General features: G+C 39.0%; 1 protein-coding gene across 1 annotated transcript in view; it reads right to left on the bottom strand.

Annotated features, from left to right (window-relative positions):
* The window catches only part of LOC122110911 (amine oxidase [flavin-containing] A), a 62,168-nt gene extending 39,051 nt beyond the window's left edge, over positions 1-23,117 (bottom strand). Inside the window, exons 1-2 of the mRNA XM_042683632.1 lie at positions 21,805-23,117; positions 2,596-2,690 (exon numbers count right to left, since the gene is read on the bottom strand). Of these exons, the coding sequence (XP_042539566.1) occupies positions 2,596-2,690; positions 21,805-22,927 (1,218 nt within the window). The 5' untranslated portion in view covers positions 22,928-23,117. The remainder of the gene's footprint in view (positions 1-2,595; positions 2,691-21,804) is intronic.
* Positions 23,118-24,267: the final 1,150 nt, after the last annotated feature.

The raw sequence follows: 24,267 nt of genomic DNA, 5'->3' as shown, positions 1-24,267 counted from the left end.
GAAAAATCAATGAGATGCTTACCTCCAATAAACTTCCAAAAGCCAGAAATAGATCTGTGGCTCAAGTGGTAGAGAACTAGCCTTGAACCAAAAAGCTCAGGGACCATGCTCAGAGCCTGAATTCAAGCCCCGGGACAGGCACAAAAACAAAAGCACTGCTCAGGCTCCCAGCGGCTTCTTCAGTAGTAAGTAATCTCACCCCTACTGCCACCCCTACATACCTAGGCAATCCTATTTGTTAGGTCTCTGGCTCTCTGATGCTTTGAAAGTTTGTGTGTGTGTGTGTGTGTGTGTGTGTGTGTGTGTGTGTGTGTGTGTGTGTGTGTGTGTGTGTGTGTGTGTGTGTGTGGTGTGTGTGTGTATCTTACATGTGCACACATATAATTTTTCTATATTTTTAGTACAATTTACCAATCTGTTATTTCCAGAAAAGGAGTGTACCCTCACGGAAGGAAATGCCAGTACAAAGGCTGAGGCAGAGAGAACCTAGTATATTCAATAGCAAAGGAGCAAATGTGCCTAGAATAAAGGGAGCCAGGAAAGAGAATTGGAGATGAAAGGCTACTGGAGAGCACATCAAGTTATCCATGTTCTCTTTTAACCATCTATGCTGTCCTCTAAAATTTCTCTAGTATCCAACACCCATTTTAACATTGAAGAACAAAACTAGAGCTAGTACTCTATTAACTTCTCGGCTTTAAGGACTCTTTGGCATTTCCAAGCATGATGTCTTTAGAACATTGACACTCTAAAGTAAATAATACTAAATGAAAGAGTGAAATGGTTGAGGCATTTTACAGAGCATTTCTTTATGAAGGAGAAACATTCTAAATGTGGTCCCTTGGGTTCCACAGTAAGACACTGAAAGTACAATACAATACTGTGTTCTGGTATGCTGTACTCTTGTCTTTAGGGCCTTAATTTAGATCTCATTAGCCCCTGAAGATGCTGCAAACATGGAATTATATTAGGAAACACATTAGAATAATCTTGTGCTTGCCCTTTGAGCATTTCAACTTTATTAATTAGATTCTGAAGAATGATGGTTCTCACATCAGGGAAAATTGGCAGGTTTGGACCTGCTAAATTTTACTGAACAGGTATCAGGTAACAGTACCAAATTTGATATTTTGGTTATTTCTTTTCTTTCCTTTCTTTTTTTAGGTCCGAGACCAGGATTCAAACTCGGTACTTGCTGCTTTTGCTCATTGGCTAGCACTCTACCAACTGGGAAACACCTCCAACCTTGACATTTTTGGTATATTAAGATCCAAAGTAGTTTTACGGCAGCTCCTCCAAAAATTATCCAAACGGATGTTATCTGAAGCATTTCTCACAATATTTGATTCAAAAATCCTGTTTGAACTATAACTTTTGTCCCTTCTTAAAACCTTCTTTTGCTGGGCACTGGTGGCTCATGCCTGTAATCCTAGCTTATTAGGAGGCTGAGATCTCAGGATAACAGTTCAAAGCCAGCCAGGTAGGGAAGTCTGTGAGACTCTGGTTAATTGCCAGAAAACCAGAAGTGGCACTGTAGTTCAGAGCTCAGAGACAGCACTCAAGATCCAAGACCAAAAAACAAAACAAAAACAAAAACACCTTCTTTTCCTAGTCATTAGACTATAAATGCTAAGCATTCATTTCTATGAATTTCTGAGGCTCCTTTCTTGTATACCTAAGAAGTTTATAATACTATGCTGTATATACACTAATAGTTTTTGTCTGGTGCTGACATATTCAAACAATGTAACCTAGCTGGACAGCCTAGGCTATTAGTATAGATTAGGACAAGCATCGTGGAATTCTCATTTCCTTTATATAACTTGTTCTTAATGAAAATCTGCAACATGACTGATGCTTCAATTTAATAAGCAAAAAGTTTTAGAGATTAAAAACAAGTATGGGCTAAGGGAATCTTAATAGTTATCTCCAAAATGAAGACATATATTTCAGACAAACGACCAAGGAAAGTAAGATTGATTGGAATACACTGCATACATGTATTAGAATGTCACAAAGCCCCTATCCTTATATAACTAAGGTAAACTTAAAAAACAGTCCTGAGCAAAAGATAGTTCTGATTCCATATATGAGGGAAATGAGGTCCCCAGCCATCCAGGTGTTGCCAACATCAAAAATAGAACCAGTTGGGTGGGATGGTACATACCTGTAATCTTAGAAGGCAGAGATCAGTAGGATCACAGTTTGACAGTTTGGCAGTTTTGGAGACCCCTATTCTCAACAACTAAGATGGGCTTGGTGGTATGTGCCTGTGATCTTAGCTTTGAGGCAGTCATAAATCTGAGAATCACAATCCAGGCTAGTCTAGACAAAAACTCAAGACCATACCTGAAAAATAACTAAATCAAAAACAGCTAAGGGTGTGGCTCAAGTGATACACTAACCTGCCTGTTTTCAATTTAGTTTCCTTCAAAGCCAAATACCATTGCTTACCCTTTATAAAGTAAAACCATATTCAAAGCCCTGGATATAACAAACATACTTTCTTAAAGAAACTGAACATACTCTTGTTTTCTCAAATGGTCAGCCCCACTTGCAGTTTTGAGCAAAGTTATATGTATTAAAATCACTCACCCTCACAGTATATGTTCTTCCTCCAACTCTATCCCGGGCTTCCAAAACCAAAACATTAATATCATATTTAGACAAGAGTTTAGCAGCGGCCAATCCTAAAAAAAGAAAGAAGGAAAGAAATATTAACATCTATATACTAGATATCCAAGATTTGACCAAGTCTATCTATAAAATGAATGCATTGCACATGATCCACTGATTTTGTTTTTCTAAAAAGATCCTACCTACACTGAGTCACCAATATCATCTGTTATAAGGGATCCTGATGGACTAATTTAATTATCTTGTATTTCAGGTTGATTTAAATAAAATTACTATTAAAATATGTATTTGTGTTTTCTGGAAATAAATATTTAAAGAATTTTATGAGCTCCTCTCACAGACATTCAGTGGTACAAATAGGAATGGGGATGTAATTCAGTGTTAGAGTACTTGTGTAGCAAGCACTGCAAAAAAATAATGTTAATTATATAAACAGAAGCATGTGTTTATCGGCAAATTTTCACTGCTTACACTAGTCCTCATATATCTATGCTTTTTCTTCCACTTAAAAATTTCATATTATGACCTCCTATGATTTATATCTAAAGGATATGCTTCTTAGAAATTGTTTCCCTCACTACATTGTAAGCTACCAAAAGGTAGGAACTACATACAAATATTACCTAGATACATGTCCAAGTGGTTGAGGAAAGGAGCTATTACCAGTGATTTTTAAACCCAATAATTTGTCAGTTTAATTATTTATATCCTAAAGACAAAGAATTGCAAACACTGTTTCAATAATGATTTATTTAGTGCTAGCATTAGACCTATCATCTTGAGATTGTATGTATAGGAAGAAGCAAAGAAGTGGGATTTTTTTGCTTGGGTAAAAATACAAATGTGCCAGGCTCCAGTGGCTCACACTTGTAGTTCTAGCTACTCAGGAGGCTGAAATGTAAGGACTGTTTGAAAAGCCAATCCTGGACAGGAAAGTCCATGAGACTCTTATCTCCAATTAAATACCAAAGAGCCAGAAGCAGAGTGGTAGAACCCTAGCCTTGAGGAAAAAAGCTCAGAGACAGTACTCATTACTTGAGTTCAAGTCCCAGTTTGCACAAAAAAAGAATCTGCAAGTATAAGAACAATGAGATGAGTAAAAGCCCTGTGGTCCTAAGTATAAATTGGAATTATTAGTCTTAGAATTTGAAGGGGAAGAATTAAGTTATTTTAAGAAAATCTACTTGAGACAGCCCTTTGTATCCATGGGTTCTGCATCCTCAGATTCAATCAACTACAGTCCAAAAAATACTTTCAGACTCTGAAAAAAAAAAAATCTGTACTAATCATGTACATACTTTTTTCTTGTCATTATCCCTTAAACAGTATAACTACTTACATGTTATTTACAATGTATTAGGTATTACAAATCATCTAAATGTGATTTAAATATGGATAGATTGCATGGATTCTATGTAAATTTTATACCATTTTATGTAAGAATTTGAACATCTATAGGTTCTGGTGTCCTAGTATCTTCAGCTACTAAGGAGTGACTATATATACAAAGCATATTTTTCTTCTAAGTTGCTGACTAAATGGGTGCTAATGTTTCACTTTTCTTGTTTATTATGAACAAGACATGGATAAGAAATTTTCATGATAACTGCAAGGTTAAAAAAACACAATAGGTTACAAATAAATCACAGGCAAACACTATACATGTAGAAAAGCTTTTTTCATGCAATTGTTGCTGTGGATTTGAATGGAAAAAAAACAATGATGCCTATTTGAAGAGGTAATTCTTAGGTTGTACTCTTTAATTGTTTTGTACCTTATTTTGTGTATCATTATGCATATTAATTTTTCCTTGTCACTACAAACTCCAATTATAGAAAAAATTATATCTCAATGATCAAGCTCACAAATTAGTTTAGGGGCTTATGTTCAATCTTTGAAAATACTTAGCATTTGAAAATAAATAGGACAAAATTGTTAGAAAAGATTCCTAAGTATGAAGGAAAGCCATCAAATAAAATGTTACCAATATAAAAGTTGATTTTATAGCCCAGCCTAAAACACCAGCACACGGGAAGCTGAGAAATGACTGTAAGTTTGAGGCTACCATGAACTACATAACAAGATCCTATCTCAAAAAAGGAACTTAAAAATGATTACATAGTCACATTTTACAATTTTCACATTATATAAATAATTTTATACTAAAGCTTTTATTTCATTTTGTCCCAAGTAATATAGCTTGCTAAGCCAAACTATGAGTATTGTAAAGCATAATTCTTCCTTTCTTTCATTTTCTATACTTTAATGAGCATATGGAATCAAGAGTAAAATGCTTGATGTCCCAATCTTCCAAGATAAGGAAAGAGATTGATACAGATATACTAGTAAATCATTAACTAACAGTGGGAAGGAAACAGCTGTTTAGAAGCATTTGTATTTCCATGATATATACACACTGCCATTTCAGATTACCAATGTGATTTCAGGCTAAACATAATTATTATGTTGGGGTTTAAAGTTGTTTTATTATTTGGAGGGATTGCTGGAAATAAAACCCAGGCTATGTACTAAATGTATTAAATCAGCAAATATGAATGATATTTGTTGGGATATTGAAGCACAAGGGTCATCTTGAAAAGGTATCTATCAGATCATACTTTTGATTTTGCTTTTAGGTTATGCTTTTTAAAAAAGTGTTATACTGTCAAAAGTCTGTGATTCTTCTATCTGTGCTTTTGGAGAAAGCAGTCTAAATGAACACTGGCCCACTTAGAACTCTTCTCTCAAGCCATGGCAAATAAAAAACATTAGGAGGGAAAAAAAACTCAGGATACTCCAAGTGTCCTGTGGTTTTCTTTTTAAAATTTTTTATTGTAAAGGTGATTACAGAAGGGTTACAGTTACATAAGTAAAGGAATGAATAAATTTTTTGTCGAACAATGTTACCCCCTTCCTCATTTTCTCCTGCTTTCCCTTTCCACCGCCCTGACTCCCCTCCCCTACAAGTTGTAAAGTTTATTTCCAACATAGTGTCTTTTGAGTATTGCTGTTGCATTGCTTCATCCTTTGTCCTTTTTTCACCATTTCTGTTTCCCCTTCCCTTCTCCAAATCAGATAAACTTACAATACAAAGAGTACTGAAATAAAAAAAAAAAAAAAGTGACTACAGGAGAAAAACATAGAGAAAATATAAGGACATCTGATCGCTTTGAAAATGCAAACAATCTGAAAACAGGAAAATAGAGGCTCATAGGTGAGACAAATCCTTAAATTGTGGTGCCATATTTTAAATGACAATAATGAGTTTTAAACAATATGATTCTTCTCTTGCTGTCTCTCCAAACATCTGAGCTTTACAGAAACCAAAATGGAATAAATTTGATAGAGATTTTTTTGTTTTGTTTTTTATTCTGCTTTTTTTGTCAAAGCAAGTCTACTACAAGCAAACCTCATTGACAACATTGGTCATTAAATGAGGAAAGCCTGGGTGAGAGATTGTATGCAGCTAGCAGCAGTGTTGCCGTGGCAACCTCAAACCAAGCTCCAGCTCTTGAAAGCCACTGCTCATGCCTTCTGAAAGCCACTGCTCATGCATACTATGTTTCCATAGATTTTGCAGGAATGCCGAATTTCCTGGAATGGCTATTATTCCCACAGAAATGGCATTGGATGCAATTCTAACCACATAGCACAACTTGGTATTTAGTAATATCTTTAACAAAAGTAACCCTGAAGGTCACCTTTTATCGTAATGCTCATAATTTTGCTTCAATCCTTAAACTCCTTTATGCTATACTAGGTAATGTTGATCATTCCTCTGTAAATTCAGGTTTTGTTCTTTCCTTATTTTCTCTGTCTCTTGCCTGTCTGCTTCTGTCTGTCTGTCTGTCTGTCTCTCTCTTCCTCATCATTTTTAAACACAGGACACTGTTTATGTATACTAGGTTGGTTTCAAACTCACAGTCCTGCCTTAGCTCCACACTGCCTGGCTCAGGTTCTATCTTAAGCAATACTTCCCTGGTCTTGAATTAACTAACTCAGCACTTTACAAAAGGTATGGCTAAATACCTACTTGGGATATACACAGGATTTATCAGGGATGTTCAGTAAAATAAAAAATTCAAGATGTGCTACTCACTATGATAGCATACAAAAGGTGATAAAGACTCTTGCCTACAATTGTAGCTACTCAGTAGGCTGAGATCTGAGGACCCCAGTTTGAAGCCACTTAGGGCAGAAATGTCTACGTGGCTCCTCTCCAATTAACCAGCAAAAACCAGAAGTAGAGGCTGGTTTACGTGATAAAGTTCAAGCCTTGAGTAAAAAAAATCAAGTAAGAGCTAGAAGCCCTGAATTTAAGCCCCAGTACAGGCAACAATCACAACAGGTACTAATGGAATCATTTAAGCTAGCTTGCCTGGAGGGATTTGGGTTGGCATCCAGGACTTTTGGAGTGACTAGCTTTGTTTAATGATAAAAGCATAGCATCATTAAAGTGAGAAAAGAGGCAGTAACTCACATCATTACCAATCTTATTTAACATTACACCTCAAGTACTACCAACTATTTACTTTTATACCTTCACAAGTAAAAGTTTATGCAGAAAATAAATCTAGCTCAATTCATTTCTTCATCCAGTCAGTAAATAATGTAGATCCTAAGCACATTCACAGATATGATACAAAGTTATCATGTGAAATTTAAATTCTACTGGGGAGGCAAAAAAAGAAAGAAATATTGTGTTATAAAATATTAAGGAACTATTAAGTGCTATGAAAATAAATCAGAGTAAGGGGAGAGTGATGAATAGTGACAAGGATTGCTTTTTTGATAGGGTTATCATTAAAGCATCTCCAGGGTGACATTAAAGCAGAAATTTTAAGGAAGTCAGAAAGTGAGCTATTCAGATATCAGGAGAAGATGAAAACAAGGCTGATGTCCTAACAGGGCAATGTGGCTTGTACAGCTAGAAGGCAGTGAGTGAGAAGGTGATCCAGACTACAAGGATCTCAATGGAAGAGTACCTTACATTGTTCAGGATAATATCAAAATTAGTCATTTTAATGGCTGTGGTATACAACAAAAAGAAACGAGTCATGACTCACTAATAGAGCACCAGCCTAGCAAGTGTAAGGCTACAATTGTAGCCTAGCAAGAACGGCTGTAAGATTTTTTTGCTTGAATAACTGAGTAAAATATAATGCCACTTACTAAACTGGAAATAGCCAGAGTTATGTTTGGGGTTTTTTTTGTCGGTTGTGGGGCTTGAACTCAGGGTCTGGGTGCTGACCCTCAGCTCTTCAGCTCAAAGCTAGTGCTCTACCACTTGAGCCACAGCGCTACTTCCACTTTTCTGAGTGGTTTATTGGAGATACGAGTCTCACGGACTTTTCCTGCCCGGGCTGGCTTTGAACTGTGATCCCAGATCCTAGCCTCCTGAGTAGCTAGGATTAAAGGCGTGAGCCACCGGCACCAGTCTAGAACTTTCTTTTTATACAGGTCTTACTATGTTTTCTAGTCTGGCCTTGAACTTGCTATGTTGCCCAACCTGGCTTAGAATTTTTGATACCCTGCCTCTGCCTCCCAGGTGCTGGGAGTACACATTGTGTGCTATCATTACCAGCTTGTTATAAACTTCTTGATAACAAAATTACATTAAACATCTTTGCTTTCCTACAATACAGCCCACTACATTGCATGTGTCAAAATCTTGTTGCAACAAATGGAAAGATCACATACTAAGAAAAGAATGCTTTGTTCTTATGTTCATATGAGGGCAATAGGGAAGTTTCTAATGCTATTGTCTTTGCTTTTACGAGGACAGGGCGTTAGGCCGTTTTAACTTTGGCAGATTCTACATTTTCTGGTTTTTAAACCAGTACTGTACTTGTTGGCAAAGGAAAACAGAATATTACCATACAAACATATTTCTTCCTAATATATACAACCATTCCTATGTATGTGTATATCTGTCTTTCTGTCTATATCTATATCCATCTGTTTTTTTGCTTCCTTTCAGAGAAATTATTCACTGCTTTTGAAAAGGCCAAATCTCATAATCTCTTCAAGTTCTATAAGGTAAAACAATAGGGCTGTTTCAAAGGATAAACAGAAATATGCTAACAATTAACTTTAATTTGCCTTGTATTCAACAGACTGGTGTCTAGACAGTCCTAATTTATTTGATTATTTTTCAGCATTCATCTTCACTTTAAATAAACAGAGTTCACCTAAGTTAGGGAATGTAATTACCTCTTAATTTATCATTTGCCCAGTTCTTTCAATGAAACTTAAACTGTATCACCGGCATTGCACAGAGTCATCCTCAGATTATGCACAATAGGTTATGATATATTTTAAAGCCATAGTTCCTGTTTTACTAGACATTAATCCTCAAGAAGAAACTCTAAGTGAAAGGCATCACATTCATAAGAGTTGAGATACATTATATTCTTTTTCCTTCTGGGAGAAATTCCCAGAGAACACCGCATATTAAAGAACTTAAGAAGTCCTGTGGCAAAAAAGATGTGTTAAACTCTCAATTCCTCTACCCCCTATCATTCTTCCATAAAAACTAAACTTCAAAACACTTGGGCTACATGCCAGTGATTCATACCTGTTATCCTACCTACTTAGAAGGTTGATATCTGGAGGATTGTAGTTAGAAGTCAGCCTAGGCAGGAAAGTCCATGAAACTCTATCTCCAAAATAACAGGCAAAGAGTTGGGCTGGAGGTGTGGCTCAAGTGACAAAGCACCAGCTGAGCAAATGAGCTCTCAGTTCAAACTCCCATAGCAGCAAAAAAACAAGTAAACAACAACAAAAAACTCAGACTTTGATACGCTGGTTTCATCTCATACAGATTGCTCAAACATTTACAATAAAAACTCAGTGAACAATGCCTACAGCACAAGTTTAGAGTATGGTAGCAAAAAGCTTTTGTGTTTCCATAGCTTATGTTCTACTGCTTCAATCATTCCTAAAATGACATTTTTCTATGACTTTAACTTTCATTGCCACCCAAGAATTGGGTGTAGTACATTACATAATAGCCTCTTTTAAGTTAATTCTTTACTATTTAGTAAGGTCCCTAGAAAACATAATTGTTACATAACTGCACATTTGGACTCTTGGACTGAACATTCCAAGGACAATGCAAAGGACAGTCAAACATCAGCTTACACTAAAGCTTTCAAGGTACTGTTTCCAAAGCATTAATACAGAGCAAAAAAAAAAAAACAGATTTTACTTGAAGCACATAATAAGCATACAGTAGACAAATATTGAATGAATGAATGTGAGTCCATAAGAAAAACATTTTCAACTTAAGCCACCACTCGCACTTAACTAATTTGATTTGGAAATGGTCACTTGAAAGGTCGTCTCCATTATATTTCAAAATTTATCTAAAATCTAAAATCCATGCCACTTTAGTCCAGCATGACTTCCTCCATCAAATCCTTTCCTTGTCATTTCTTTCAGGTATAATTAACTTCCCCTTCTCTGTGCCCCTAATGGACCTCTGAACCAACCTTGAGTATAAATTGCATACCCCTTATCCAATGATTCCAGATTTTGTAAATTTTCAGATGTTTGTCATATTTGCATATATACAATAGGATATCTTGCTGGGCCCCGGTGGATCAAGCCTGAAATCCTAGCTACCTAATCAGGAGGATGAGATCTGAGTGTCACAGTTCAAAGTCAGCCCCTTCAGGAAAGTTTATGAGACACTTATCTCCAATTAGCCACTAAAATACTGGAAGTGGAGCTGTGACTCAAAGTTGTACAGTACTACCCTTCAGTGAAAAGCTCAGGAGAGCACGCAGGCCCTAATTTCAAGCCCCATGACTGGCCAAAAATTAAAAAAAATAATTTTGTTAATAAAGAGTTATCTTGGGCATGAGACCCAAATCTAAACATACAACTCATTTATGTTCATGCATATTTCATATACATATCAGAAGTGGAGCTGTGGCTCAAGTGATAGAATGCTAGCCTTGAGCACAAAGCTCATAGACGGCACCTAGGACTAGGGTTCAAGCCCCAGGCAAAACAAAATATTTTTATATGTTCATATGTACTTTATACAGACAGCCTTAAGGTGCTTTTATACTTTCTGTGCATGTGTTTTTTTCTTTTAATTTTTATTTTTTATTGTGAAAATACTGTACAGAGGGGTTACAATTACATAGGCAAGATAATGAGTACATTTTTTATCAAGCCTCCTCCTTTGTTTCCCCTTTCCATCCCTTCCCATCCTTCCCCCACCCCCCCACCCAATCCTCCTCCCCCCCCCCCCACCAAAGTTGTAAAGTTCATTTTCAACATAACAACTTGTACATCTCATTGTTGCAATGGGTCCACCTGTATCCCTATTCAAACGATTTGTTTTTTCCCTTCCCCTCCACAAATTATACCAACATCAAATACAGTGAAAGCAGGGGGAGGGACATACAAAGCAACAAAGAAATAATCTTATAAATGTGTTAGAAACAATCACATGAAAGAAAAAAACATTTGAATACATATCTTAGGGTTCATTTCCCTAACATCAACTTATCTGACCTTTTCTGCTTGCTCAGACATATACTAGTTATTGCAAATAAGGGAAACCATGGGACCTATATTTCTTTGGGCCTGGCTTACTTCACTTAATATAATTTTGTCCAAGTCTTTCCATTTCCTAACAAATGGGGCAATGTCATTCTTTCTTAAAGAAACTTCTCTGAAGAGGAAAGAAGGATGGCCAATAGACACATGAGGAAATGCTCAACCTCTCTAGCCATAAAAGAAATGCAAATCAAAACAACATTGAGATGCCACCTCACCTCAGTTAGAATGGCTATAATCAAGAACTCTAATAACAACAGATGCTGGAGGGGATGTGGACAGAAGGGAACCTTACTGCATTGTTGGTGGGAGTGTAAACTTGTTCAACCACTTTGGAAAGCAGTATGGAGGTTCCTCAAAAGACTCCACATAGAGCTCCCCTATGACCCAGCAATCCCACTTTTGGGCATTTACCCAAATGTTCACAAACAAGACCCACTAAAGCTACCAGCACAACTATGTTTATTGCAGCATTATTTACCATAGCTAAGATATGGAACCAACCCAGATGCCCCTCAGTAGATGAATGGATCAAGAAAATGTGGTATATATACACAATGGAATTCTATGCCTCCATCAGAAAGAATGGCATTGCCCCATTTGTTAGGAAATGGAAAGACTTGGAAAAAATTATATTAAGTGCATGTGCTTTTTTATACTGCAACCTGTCACAGGAAGTTACACATGGAAAATTCCACGTGTAGCATCATTTTGATATGATTTTTTTCTCTCCAGATTTTGAGTTTGGCATATCCAGATCGGAGGTGCTCAATCTGTACCAACAGTATTTCAGGCTTACAGGTAGATCCCCTGCCATACAGACAGTTCCTATATCTCACATACCTCACTGGGCAGACAACTGTATAAACTAGAAGGCCGTGAGTCAGTGGCTCATGCCTGTAATCCTTGCTATTCAGGAGGCTGAGATCTGAGGACCGTGGTTCAAAGCCAGCTCTGGCAAGGAAGTGCATGAGACTCTTATCTCCAAAAAACCACTCAGAAAACCCGAAGTGGCGCTGTGGCTCAAGTGGTAGAGTGCTCGCCTTGAGCTGAAGAGCTGAGGGACAGCGCCCTGGCCCAGAGTTCAGGCCTTATGACCGACAAAAAAAAAAATAGATAAACTAAAAAATACTAGAAAATACCCTGTGATCAAAACTTCCCTCTTCAATGCTGCCTGAATTTTGTCTAATGCCTCCAATGGCTAATTATCTTTATAAGCTATTACAAATGTGTATTAAATCATAAATGTATATTTAATATTAACAACTTCATTTCAATATTAAAAATCTCTAAATATCAGTCCTGGTAAACTACTAACATAATCACACAACCATAGCCTTCTTTTCACTGCCTTCATTGATGATTTCTCCTCCATTTTTTTCTTTACAAACACATCAGGTTACACTGTTCTCTCTTTTTTTCGGGGGGGGGGGGGGGGGGGAAGGGAGTCCGGTAATGGGGCCTGAACTCTGGGCCTGGGCGCTGTCCCTCAGCTCTTCAGCTCAAGACTAGCGCTCTACCACTTGAGTTGAGCCACAGTGCCACTTCTGGCTTTTTTTTTCTTTTTGCTTATGCAGTGCTGAGAAATTGAACCCAGGCCTCAGGCATGCAATGCAAGCGCCCTACCACTGAGCCACCTTCCCAGCCCTGTTCTCTCTTTTTTTTAATTGGCTAATCTATATATTACATTAGACTATATATATTATTATATAAGTTGTATTTTTAATGATATGGCTTTAGGTTAGCTTTGTCATGTGTTAAGACTTACACTTAGGGGCTGGGAAGGTGGCTCAGTGATAGAGCTCTTGCCTCGCATGCATGAGGCCCTGGGTTCAATTCCTCAGCACCACGTAAACAGAAAAAGCCAGAAGTAGAGGTGTGGGCTCAAGCGGTCAAGTGCTCGCCTTGAGCTGAAGAGCTGAGGGACAGCGCCTAGGCCCAGAGTTCAGGTCCATGACCAGCAAAAAAAAAAAAAAAAAGACATGCTTAGAAGCCAAGTCTATTTTCTTTTTTATTTTAAATTTTATTGTCAAGGTGATAGATTCTCTTTATCATAGACTTAAGACACAAAATGTAGGTTTTCAGCCTGAATGTTTTGACTATTTTTGCCATGCTCTATTCACAAATTGATCACTACTAACATTTAGTGATGGAACAAATCTTTAGTATTTTTTTAAAAACTGCATCTGTAATCTGCCCAGTAATCTGCCCAAATTACACCACAGGGACTGTGACACTGAAGAGGTTTCCACAATACTGGATGTTAGCCTGGTGCAGGGGAGGAAAGTTCGTGGGAAAAAATATGTGTTTTTGTAGTGAAAAGGTCAAATAGCTTTCACCAAATTTTCAAAAGGATATATGGCCCAAAACCAGATCAAAACTATTAAATTTCTACATATTACTCTAAATTTGCTATTTTTAAACATATGTTTGTCACTTGAATATGATTATACCTAATAGAATGCCTCATATTTTTAATTTAAACATTCACAGAGCAAAAACAGTCCACGTAATAGTCTCATGTATAAACTACTGTCAAGCAAGTTACTAGATTTATCACCAAGCTTCAAAGTAAGCAATAGTTAAAAGTTATTGCAGAACTATGGATAAACTATAGAGCAAGTTCAATGAAGTGGGTAATAAAAACATACTGCCCTGGAAGTCAATATTTTAGGAGTCCAGGATAAAATTTTGTTATTAAAACTTTTCTGGCAGTCGGTAATTTGTTTATAGCTCTAAGCTTCTGTATCTGTCCTTTTGAACTCTTACAGAAAGACATTCTGTGATCACTGGACATGGTTAATATGTACTTAACTCTCAAAGCTTATTATTTGGTTTTTAAGTTATTGACACTTTTACCTATTCAATCAATTAAATATTATTAATAAGTGGAGCTTTGTTTACATTTGCCTAGCAACTAGAAAAGGCTTTTAAGAATCAGAGAACCCATAAAGAAGGTGTGAATGAGAACCTGAGAAGAGATGCAGGTGATGATTTCATTTGGTGGAAGACGTCAGTTTGAAAGATGATGTAAACCATTTCCAGAATAAAGCATAGAAGAAAACAAGTTGAGGTTCTGGTCTAAAAAAGAAATCTGAAGATATAGACCTACATCAGATATAGTTTAACCCAACCTTTTATGTGACAAAACAACAGCTCAATGACTTTACATTTTCCTCATACACAACACTAGATGACAATATAGCATCAAACAGGTAATTTGAAGGAAAACACAAGTTGCTAGTAATATATATATTTTTTTATTTATAATATTGAAGAGGAGAATGTAGTCAAAATATGCAACGTATATCCTATGAAATCAAGGCAACTGAGGGGAGGGGTTAGGTTGGAAGAGATGAGGGAGATTGATGAAAGGGGTGACATGTATCAAGATGCATTGTACTTATAAACTTATTTGTTGAATGTGGGACTCCTTTGTACAACTACCTAAAACAATTTATAAATTAAAAAATGAAAAGATACATACATATATATATATATATAACATATATATACACATATATAATCTGTCATAATAAAAGGTAACACCAGTGGCTCATGTCTATATTATTCTGAAGGCTGAAGCTCAAACCTGGAGGGTCATACTTTGAAGCCAGCTGGTCAGAAACGTCCATGAAACATGACCTCCAAAATAATCAATAAATAGGTATGGTTGAAGGTATAGCTCCAGTGTTAGAGCACAAGCCATGACTGAGCAAGCCAAATAGGTCCCCTCCCCCCAAAATTCTTGAGTTCTAGCCCCAATACCAGCACATGCAAGGCAGGAGGAATAATCTCACCAATCAACTTGTCTGAACTGAAAATAATAACCAAACCCTATCACCAGGAAATCTATCCATCTCATACGTGCAGGCATATTCCTTAGACAAGTATTTACTGGGTGATAGCACTTTCTAAACTACAGGACTGAGAATTTTTACAAGCCAAGAGTGATATAAAACTACATGTGATATAAAACTGAATGATAAGCTGGTGCTAGTGGCTTACGCCTGGTCAGGAGCTAAGATCTGAGGATCACGGTTCATAACCAGCCCACGCAGTTAAGTCCATGAGACTCCTTATCTCCAATTAACCAACAGAAAACCAGAAGTGGCACTGTAACTCAACTGGTAGAGCACTAGCCTTGAGCTCAAGAGTTGAGGGACAGCACCCAGGCCCAGAGTTCAAGCCCCATGACTGACCCCCCCCCCAAAAAAAACCTGAATGATGTAAAACTGAATGTTATATAAAACTACTACAATAGAACCTCAGTTGTATAGGTATACCAATACAAATCTGGATATACCTAAATCCAAACACTGCAAAAATATTCATAAATTAAAATATATTTCTATGCTACAATTGCATAGAGTACATGACCCAATATTATTCAAGAGCTTCTACCATTATTTTTCTCCAGAATTGGTCTCTGTGATTCATAGAATAATATGACACTTAAACCTACCATTAAAACTCCTTTTTGATATTAGCTGAAGATTATGTATAAATTCAAATCAATTAGCATTGAGTACATGCTCAAATTGCCCATTAAATGTCAGGTCCACCCAAAAGCCTATTTAATAAAGGTTTTATTTTTAAAATCAGAACTCAAATAAATGCAATTCTTATATTCTTTACTTGTCATTTTAAAAAAGGTTTATACAGTCAAGTAAAGGTAACCCAGTTTATTTTTAATAAAAATATGGAAAGCCGAGGCAAAGTAGTATTGTAAGAGACAAAATTTATTCTCATTCTCAATGAACTTCAGAGCATCTAAATAACTAAGACAACAAAAATAAGTGCCATTATTGTTAAATGGAAGCTTTTCTGAATCACTGCAAAACCATATAGGATGTGCTGCCAAGTTCTAAATGGTCATTGCAGAAATGATTCTTATGTGATACATTTCAGTAAAAAAATAGAAATTGGGGTATCTTGGGCCTTCAATTGTTGTAACTTGGAATATTATTCTCGCAAAAAATAGTTTTTCTGTCTCAGATGCTGAGAAAAAAAGTCAATCTCCATTGACCTCTGGGTAACTAGGAATTTCATTTCTCTTAGTGGAATGGAACTGGGCTCAAGAACAAAAACAAGGGGGTATTCTACTACTCAGACTATTTAGCTTTTCCTAAATGACATTGGAATTTAATTATAAAAGCCAGTGCTATGATTAAGATGTTTTCACTGTGGTAACCATTCACAGTTCTTACAGGCATGAAAATCATAGGCAGACATGGCACAATGACTCATCTCAGTAGCTAGCATCAATGGGGACAGAAAGCAACTATTTTCCTCCCCTGGCCCTTCTAATATGGGTTAAATTAAGTATTGCTAAGGTCTAGCTTATGAACCTTATAATTATATTGGTGCTCCTCTGGTCTCTACTGTTGGGTTAAAATCCTGTTGCTTCTCCCAAGGTCCCAGTACTTTATTTTCATTCAGAACATTAATGATTATCTCACTATATTCGTGTTAATTATTTTCCCACTGGATTACTGTTTCCAAGAGAATAAAGGCACCTTACAGGGTGTTACTCATCTTTATATCTCTCTTTCTTGTGAACTAGCCACTGCCTAGTATATAGTAGGGGTTCTAAAAAGTCTGCACAAGTCCAGGAACCAGGGTTACCTCTATTAATAATGAGTTGCTTAGAGGGATAAAGCAATCATCTTCTCTAGATGTGTTTAGAGCTGCACTCAGACTAAGGAGATACTGTCAGGAGGATTAAAATCTTAGGTGATTGACTATAATGCTTTTTAAAACCCCTTTGATCCAAACACTCTGAAATCCCAAACACATTCATGAAATACAATGTCCCAAAAGGGTGGGATTTTTTCTCTTTTCCTTATTTCTATCTCTAAAGAGAGCCATTTTACAAATGCTCAGATAAGGGTGAATGCTAAATCTCCCATCACTGGTTTTCTGTCATTTGCTCTATTTGTGGTAACTTGTGCATAAAACCTAGCATCTAAATGCAATGACTGGACCTCTGTCCTTAAAAATAAAATTTAAATATAAGAGGAAAAAATAAGCATAAATTGCTAAATAAGATTACAAGCTCTACAAAGCAGAGAAAACAATGGAAGTCACAATGATGAAGGAAAGGATCTTCACTCAGGCGTTATAGGATAGATAAGAGGAAAGAAACACTTCCATGTAAAGATGAAACCAGAGAGAGCATGAAGGTACAAAGTAAACATAGTGTAGCACTAGAATAAGACCCAGTGTGACTAAAGCTCAAGTCCATATTGGGGAAAAGTGGGTAATCTAGTTTTTCAATGAAGTAGGAACAGATAATTAGGGTAAAGAGTGGGGATGGGCTTGACAGTCTGATAAGAGGAGACCAGAATGCCTTGAGCATAGAAGAAACATGATGAAACAAGTATTTAAGGTAAACCAAATCCAGGAGAATAATGTACACAGGACCACTTCTGCAGAGTATGGTCACTAGGAAGATGCTATAACCAGGTAGGCTTCAGGTTTCATAAGTCTGTCCTGAGGATGGGGGCAGAAGAGTGGTACTAGGGAGGCAGAAAAAGAATTAGTTCAAGACAGGAGCTATAGGCTCCGCTAAAAGGTACAGGAGGACTAGGGATGTATAAAGTGATGAGGCCCTGTGTTAGATCTCCAGCACATTAAAAATAAATAAGGGGCAATATGTGGAAGATGAAAGAAAATGTTTCAAAAATGATGGAAAGGATAGTGGTGGCAATAAAAGTCAAAGCACTGAGGAAGAGAAGCTGGAGTGAAAAGCATGCTGAATCTGTAGTATTTAAGTGTAAAATATGCACGAGCAGATAAAGTATTAGACAGGAGTTTGGAGGAAGGATTCAAATTAGAGATGTCTAAGTCAAATTACAGATTTCTACAGATAAGGAAACATTGAAGGCCTAGTATGAGAGAGGGAAAGAATGACAATAACCCTAAAGTGATGAACAACAGAAACATGAGGTTATTTCAAAACTAGATGTCCACAACAATATAAGCTCCAGCCAGGTGTTATAAAAGCCAATGCTATGGTTCAAAAAGCTGTGATCTGAGGATTAAGGTTTGGAGCCAGCAACTATCAGGAAAAAATGGAAGTTAAGAGTTAGAGTACCACCATGAGAAAAAAAGCCAAGCAAGAACGTGAGGCCCAGAGTTCAAACCTGGGTATAGTAGGATAAGGGGGAGGGGAGAAGAAACCATAAGCTAAATGAAAGGAATAAAAAAGGAACTATCAATGTAAGAATAAAAATTCAGTATTTTATAGTGTCAAAGAAAACATATTTTAAGAGTTTTATAATATATATATATATATATATGATAGTAGATAGATGATGATGGCTAAGGGCCACAATATGTTAAAGAAGTCACTAACAATAGAGAGTAAGGAAAGGGGAGACATGGTTCAAAAACAACAGTACTCACTACCAGTCTCATGTAACTGTAACCCCTTTGCATATCATCTTTACAATAATAATTAAAAATAAAAATAAATAAAATTTGAAAATTTAAAAAAAGAAGCCACCAACAGCAGTAGATGTGTGGCTCAAGTGGTAGAGCATCAGCCTTGAACAGAAAAAGCCAAGCAAGTGCACAAAGCCCTGAGTTCAAGCCCCACTACTGGCACACATGTGCACACACGTGTGCACACATGTACACACATATACACACACACACAAGACAAGCAAAAAAAAACCCAGGCATTGGCTATAACAAAAATACCTAAAATTAGCAGGGTTGTAGAAACACCCTCTTGACTGCTAACAGTATATAAAATCATTTAATTGGCTGGAGATAGAAAAAAAAGGTTAATGGTTGTAAAATATTCTTTTAAACAAAATAACAAAAGGGGGATCTAGCAAGATACTGTTACTCTTTGTGCAAAAATAATTCCAATTCTCTAAATGTAAATCAACTTTTGAGACATGATCTCACTAAGTAGTCAAGGTTGATCTCAAATATGATTTTCCTGCCTCAGTTTCCCAGGCACTAGGATAATAGGTATGTCCACAATGCCTACCATTGGATCAATTTTGAGTGTCATTTACTCTTTCAGGAGTTATATTGTAAGAATAATACTGAAGGTACTGAAGGTAGTGCCATTGAAATGTGCAAGCCTGGTAAAAGCTGTAGAAAATATCCAAAAGCATTTAAAACTGTCACTGAGACAATTAAGTTCCCCATGGAGTATGAACACAAAGACAATATTCTATAGTTTCCAAGTATGCCTCTCAATTATTTATGAAACACCCAGCCTACACATAGGACCTAACATGAGGCAGACCTAAGTTTATTTTTATTTTAGTTACAAACTCTGAGAAAACATCACAGAAAACAATGTTTCTAGTAGTTTGGATATTAAAATCACTCAGATCTGAATGATAGAGATGGCATTTAGAGGAAGCCAAGTGCTTTTCTCAGTGTCACTGATGGTCTGGAAGCTGGCCTCTGGAATAGGGGTGTGACCTACTATGCAAGAATTTCCTCTATCCCCTTCAAATAAAAATTAACAATTAATAATGACTATGGGCACATACTAGTTTTGTGGGGTTTTACACAATCTGGGTGCTGTCCCTAAGAAATATGGCAGAAAGCCCAAGAGCTGGTGGCTTATACCTGTAATCCTAGCTTCTCAGGAGGTTAAGATCTGAGGATCTGCAGTTTGAAGTCAGCTGGGGCAGGAAAGTTTTGAGATTCTTGTCAGCAACTAACTACCAAAAAGTCAGGAAATGAAACTGTGGCTCAAGTGGTAGAGCACTAGCCTTGAGCAAAGAAGATCAGGGACAACTCCCAGGCCCTGAAGTCAAGCCCCAGGACCTGCACACAGACACACACAGACACACAGACACAGACACAGACAGACAGACAGACAGACAGACACACACACACACACACACACACACACACACACACACACACACACACGAAGACACAGACAGCAAAATTGTGAATAAAGCACGAGAGGTTCAACAGCTGCCTTCTAAATCAGCTTCTATTATTGACCAAGTATTAGAAATCAGGTATGGAAAAGGAGAAACAGCAGATAACGCAGATGTAAAACAAAAGACAAAACTCTGTATCAAAGAAAAGGACAAAAATAAAATCCCAGATAAACCTCTGAATTGTATGGAAAAGACAGAAATCCTTATTCACACTATACATTACCATTATATTTATTTTCTAGTGATAAACTATCATGTCACTTCTAGAAGAGCTGCCTGGAAGGAATAGTTTTTTTTTTTTTTAATACATCAGACCATTTCATTGCAGGCAGTCACAAATATTTGTTGAGAAACAAGAGGAATATTCTTTTTCTTATTCTCCACTAGGATCTGTTTTTCTCTGAAGCTCCAGACTACAGGCTTGTTTTTGCTAGCACTGGCTAGAATTGTCAAAGCAATAATTTACACCAATCTCTTATCTGGTTTTTAGGACTGTTTGCCCTTACAAGCAAGACAAAGCTGTTTCCAAAAATTAATCCATAAACATGTTCAGAGTCTCCTCAAAGGGAATATTCAGAAAAATTATTACTGTGGGAGTAGCCTATTATCTTCCACCTTCCTAAATCAGATCCTGCAAGTATATCTTTGAAATTATTAACACTTCTTGGGGAAAGGGACAGGTTAGTGTAGAGTTCTAGCTATAACTGAAACACACATACATTTTAAAATTTTTAAACATTTCACCAATTATGATAATGTAAGTGGTAATTAAGTACATCAATCTTGATGAGACTTTCTAGAAGATACTAAAAAGGCTCATGTAGCCCTTATTTGGTCAGTTACAAACCCAAGCCAGGACCAGGGTATACAGTTGGAGCTCTTAGTAAAAGGAGAACATAACAGGACACTCCCTGACTTGCCCTTAGCTTTGGCTTCATAAAAGGATTCCCTTTGGGCAATAAATGCCCTGCACTTTGCTGCAAGTTCTGAAAGAAAATGACAAAGGTTAGAAATACATGCTCACTCCCTCTTTCCATTTTTTTAGCTACATTTTCCCTATAGAATTAAGCCTTTTGGTTCTTCATCAACCCAATTTTCTAAGGAAAAGTGATTTAAAGAAGCACAGAATTAGATTAATCCTACTACCTCAATACAACAGAAATTCACAGGCTGATATTCTGCAAGGGAAAGCATGTACAATCCGGGAGGCAAACCAGCCACCTCAGGAACTAGGAGGGTCTTAAGTGGCAGAAAAATCGTTCAGCATCTTCCCAGCTGAGTGATTTATGTCAGGAGAGTTACTCAAACTCCTCAGTTGCTTGGTTTTATAATTTCGTACCCACATCCTGGGACTGTTGAGCACTGAGGAAATCCACATAAAGTGCCAAATGTAACTGCACAACAAGAACTAGTTAAGTATGCTCCTTTAACAGCAGCAGCAGTAGCAGTAAAAATTATTTTGCCTCCCTTCCCTAGTTCACACCACCAGTAAAACTGACCTAACCCTCCTTCCCATTTAGCAGAATCTGGGACCCCAGCCACTGTTACAATCTTGCTTGCATGCACCGATGAGATCCCCCAAACACTACAAAGACACTGCAAGTTCCCCAATCCGGGTTAACCAGAGTCCCTCAAGCTAAACCACCGGTTTAGGGTCCACACTAACCTGAGATACCGCCTCCAATCACGACTACGTCGAACATGTGGCCTGTAAGATTCGCCTTCTCCCGGTTCGCCATGCTTTGGTTGGGATGCTCCAGAGACGTGGGTATCCAAGTGCCGAATGTGAAGGTTGGAACGGACCTTTCTACTGACTCTTGCTGGGAGTCTGGGGGCGGAGCCGATCTTTCCACCCTTACCCGGGGAGAGCCTGGCCCAGAGGGCGGGGCAGCCCCTTGTGCTGACACTAGGGGAGCGCCTGGGGGCGGAGCTGATCTTTCTAGAGATACCCGGGGAAAGCTTGTCCCTAAGAATGATGTGGGCTCGTCTACAGACACTCGAGGGGTGTTAGTGGGTACAAAGGGAAATTGTATTGAACCCGATGGGGAGCTGGCTGGTGAGGGTATGAAGTACCCTACTCCTGTTGTTAGAGAATTACTGGGTGCAGGAGGTCCTGGAACTGACAGTTGAGAAAGAAAATAGGGTGCAGAAGAAACTGGTATGCTCATCCAAGGGTAGCTGGACAGATAGGGAGTGGTGTCTTGTGATGACACTCGGGGAGTATTATTGGGTGTAGGAGGTGTTGGTACCGACAGTTGGGAAGAATCTGGAGATCCCTGAAATCCTGATGAAACCAATACCCAGGGATAGCTGGACCTCGAAGAGATAGTAGGATCTTGGCCTGACCCTTGTGGGGTGCTGGCCACTGAGGAGGGGATAGAGCCTTGTAACGTCCCTTGGGGAGTGCTAAGAATAGAAGACAAGGAGGACCCGTGTACTGAAATTCGGGAGGACTCCAAGGGCTGGAAGGATTCCCCTGCCAATGACTGGAACACGCTAAGGTCAGGGGTAGAGGCATAAGTGGCAGGTGGGTGGCTAAGGCCTGGGGCGCTGAAGCCCCAGGAGCCAGTCTTGGCATCTGGGCCAACCACCTGCTCAGAACCGCTACTTAAATGAGAGGGCACACTAGAGACCCAGGACCCAGTCAATCCCCGGCTGGACACGTTTGACTGGGTGTTGGAAAGTGGGTGCGCGGGGGCGTGCCACTGAGACTGGGTGCTCCACTCGGAAGGGCTAGTCGAGGTAGCACCTGCGTTGGAGACAGGAGGCGGGGCCGTAGAGAGGGCCATGGCTGGAGCCACGGATGGCACCAGCGGCTGCCGCGGTGGCTGTAGCGGCTGCGGCGGCGTTAGAGCCGGTGACGGCGCTGGAACTGAGGCCGCAGAGGAGGCCAGAACTGGTGGCGACGCCACAGCTGGTGGTGGCGACGCCAGAGGCGATGAAGCCGGTGATGGCGCCAGACCTGAGGCCGGCGCCGGGCTCGAGACCTTAGGAGCCGAACCCTGGATTTTGATAACGGGTTCCCCCTCACGTCGCTTTCCGCGACGGCCGCCGCCGCCGCTGCTGCCGCCGATACCGACGCCGCTGAGGCTACCACTACCGCCGCCGACGCTGCCGACGCTGCCGACGCTGCCGCCGCCACCACTGCCTCCACCACCGCCGCCGCCGCCGCGACCGCCGCCGCCACGACCGCCGCCGCGACCGCCGCCTTCGCTACCGCTTACGCTGCCGCTGCCTTCGCTTGAAGCGACCGGGAGCTTGGCACTCATGGTTCTTAAACTCGCGCCGCTACCTTTGACCCTCCCCTACCGACGCTTGCCTTAGGGCCCCAGCAGTTACCGTCCCGCACTCTGAGGCCCGGCCCAAACGCCCGGCCCACACAGAGGCGGGGAGATGAGGTGTTGGTAGGATCTGGCTCCGCCTTCCCGCCTGCTGCTGGCGCGCGCGCGCGTGCTCGCGAAGAGGCGTCTATCTGGTAGCTGCCGGGCGATACCACTGCTTGCGGGGGAGCGTTGCCCAGGTGTTGGTTAAAGAGGAGGTGCAGATGTGGTCGGTGGATTATTCACCAGGTATTTTCACTATAACGATTTAATTTGAAGAGAAATGGGCTTCAGCGTGATCAGGAGAAAAGCAAGAATTTGAAGAAAGAGACCACATAGGTCTTGGCCGCGGGATCACTCTACCTCCACTTGGTCTGGTCTGTTGGTAACGTCACCTGAGTGCGCAGCAGCGCGTCCTCCAGAAGCGGAGGCAGGGCGGAAAAGTCACTGTCACGTGGGAAGGGGAGGGACTCGGCAGTTTTTGGTTCCCGGGTTTTTCAAGCTGAGTTGGTTCAACCAATATCGAACCAAGTATGCAAAAAAATTAACTTCGCCTATACATATTAAGTGGAACTGCACTTTAAAAGTAAAAGCAAAGGATAGCCAAAGTGCCCAAACTGAAAAAGAAAAGTTTCCCTTATTTTACTGGAAGCAGTATTTATGCTCCTAACCTTCTGGCTTTATCCCTGTTTGTGTATGCAGGTCCTGAAGCAGGACAGACTAGGGAAAATTAGTCATGGTAAATGGCTGCCAGGAATTCAAAAAACTTAACCTTAAAGCAAATGTAGGAGATATTCAATCATTCTACT

This window comes from Dipodomys spectabilis, unplaced genomic scaffold (assembly GCF_019054845.1).
Source record: "Dipodomys spectabilis isolate Male_0828 unplaced genomic scaffold, ASM1905484v1 ptg000082l, whole genome shotgun sequence".
Classification (NCBI taxonomy): domain Eukaryota; kingdom Metazoa; phylum Chordata; class Mammalia; order Rodentia; family Heteromyidae; genus Dipodomys; species Dipodomys spectabilis.
Note: the sequence above shows the minus strand (reverse complement) of the source record. Positions and strands in the feature narration are given on the sequence as shown.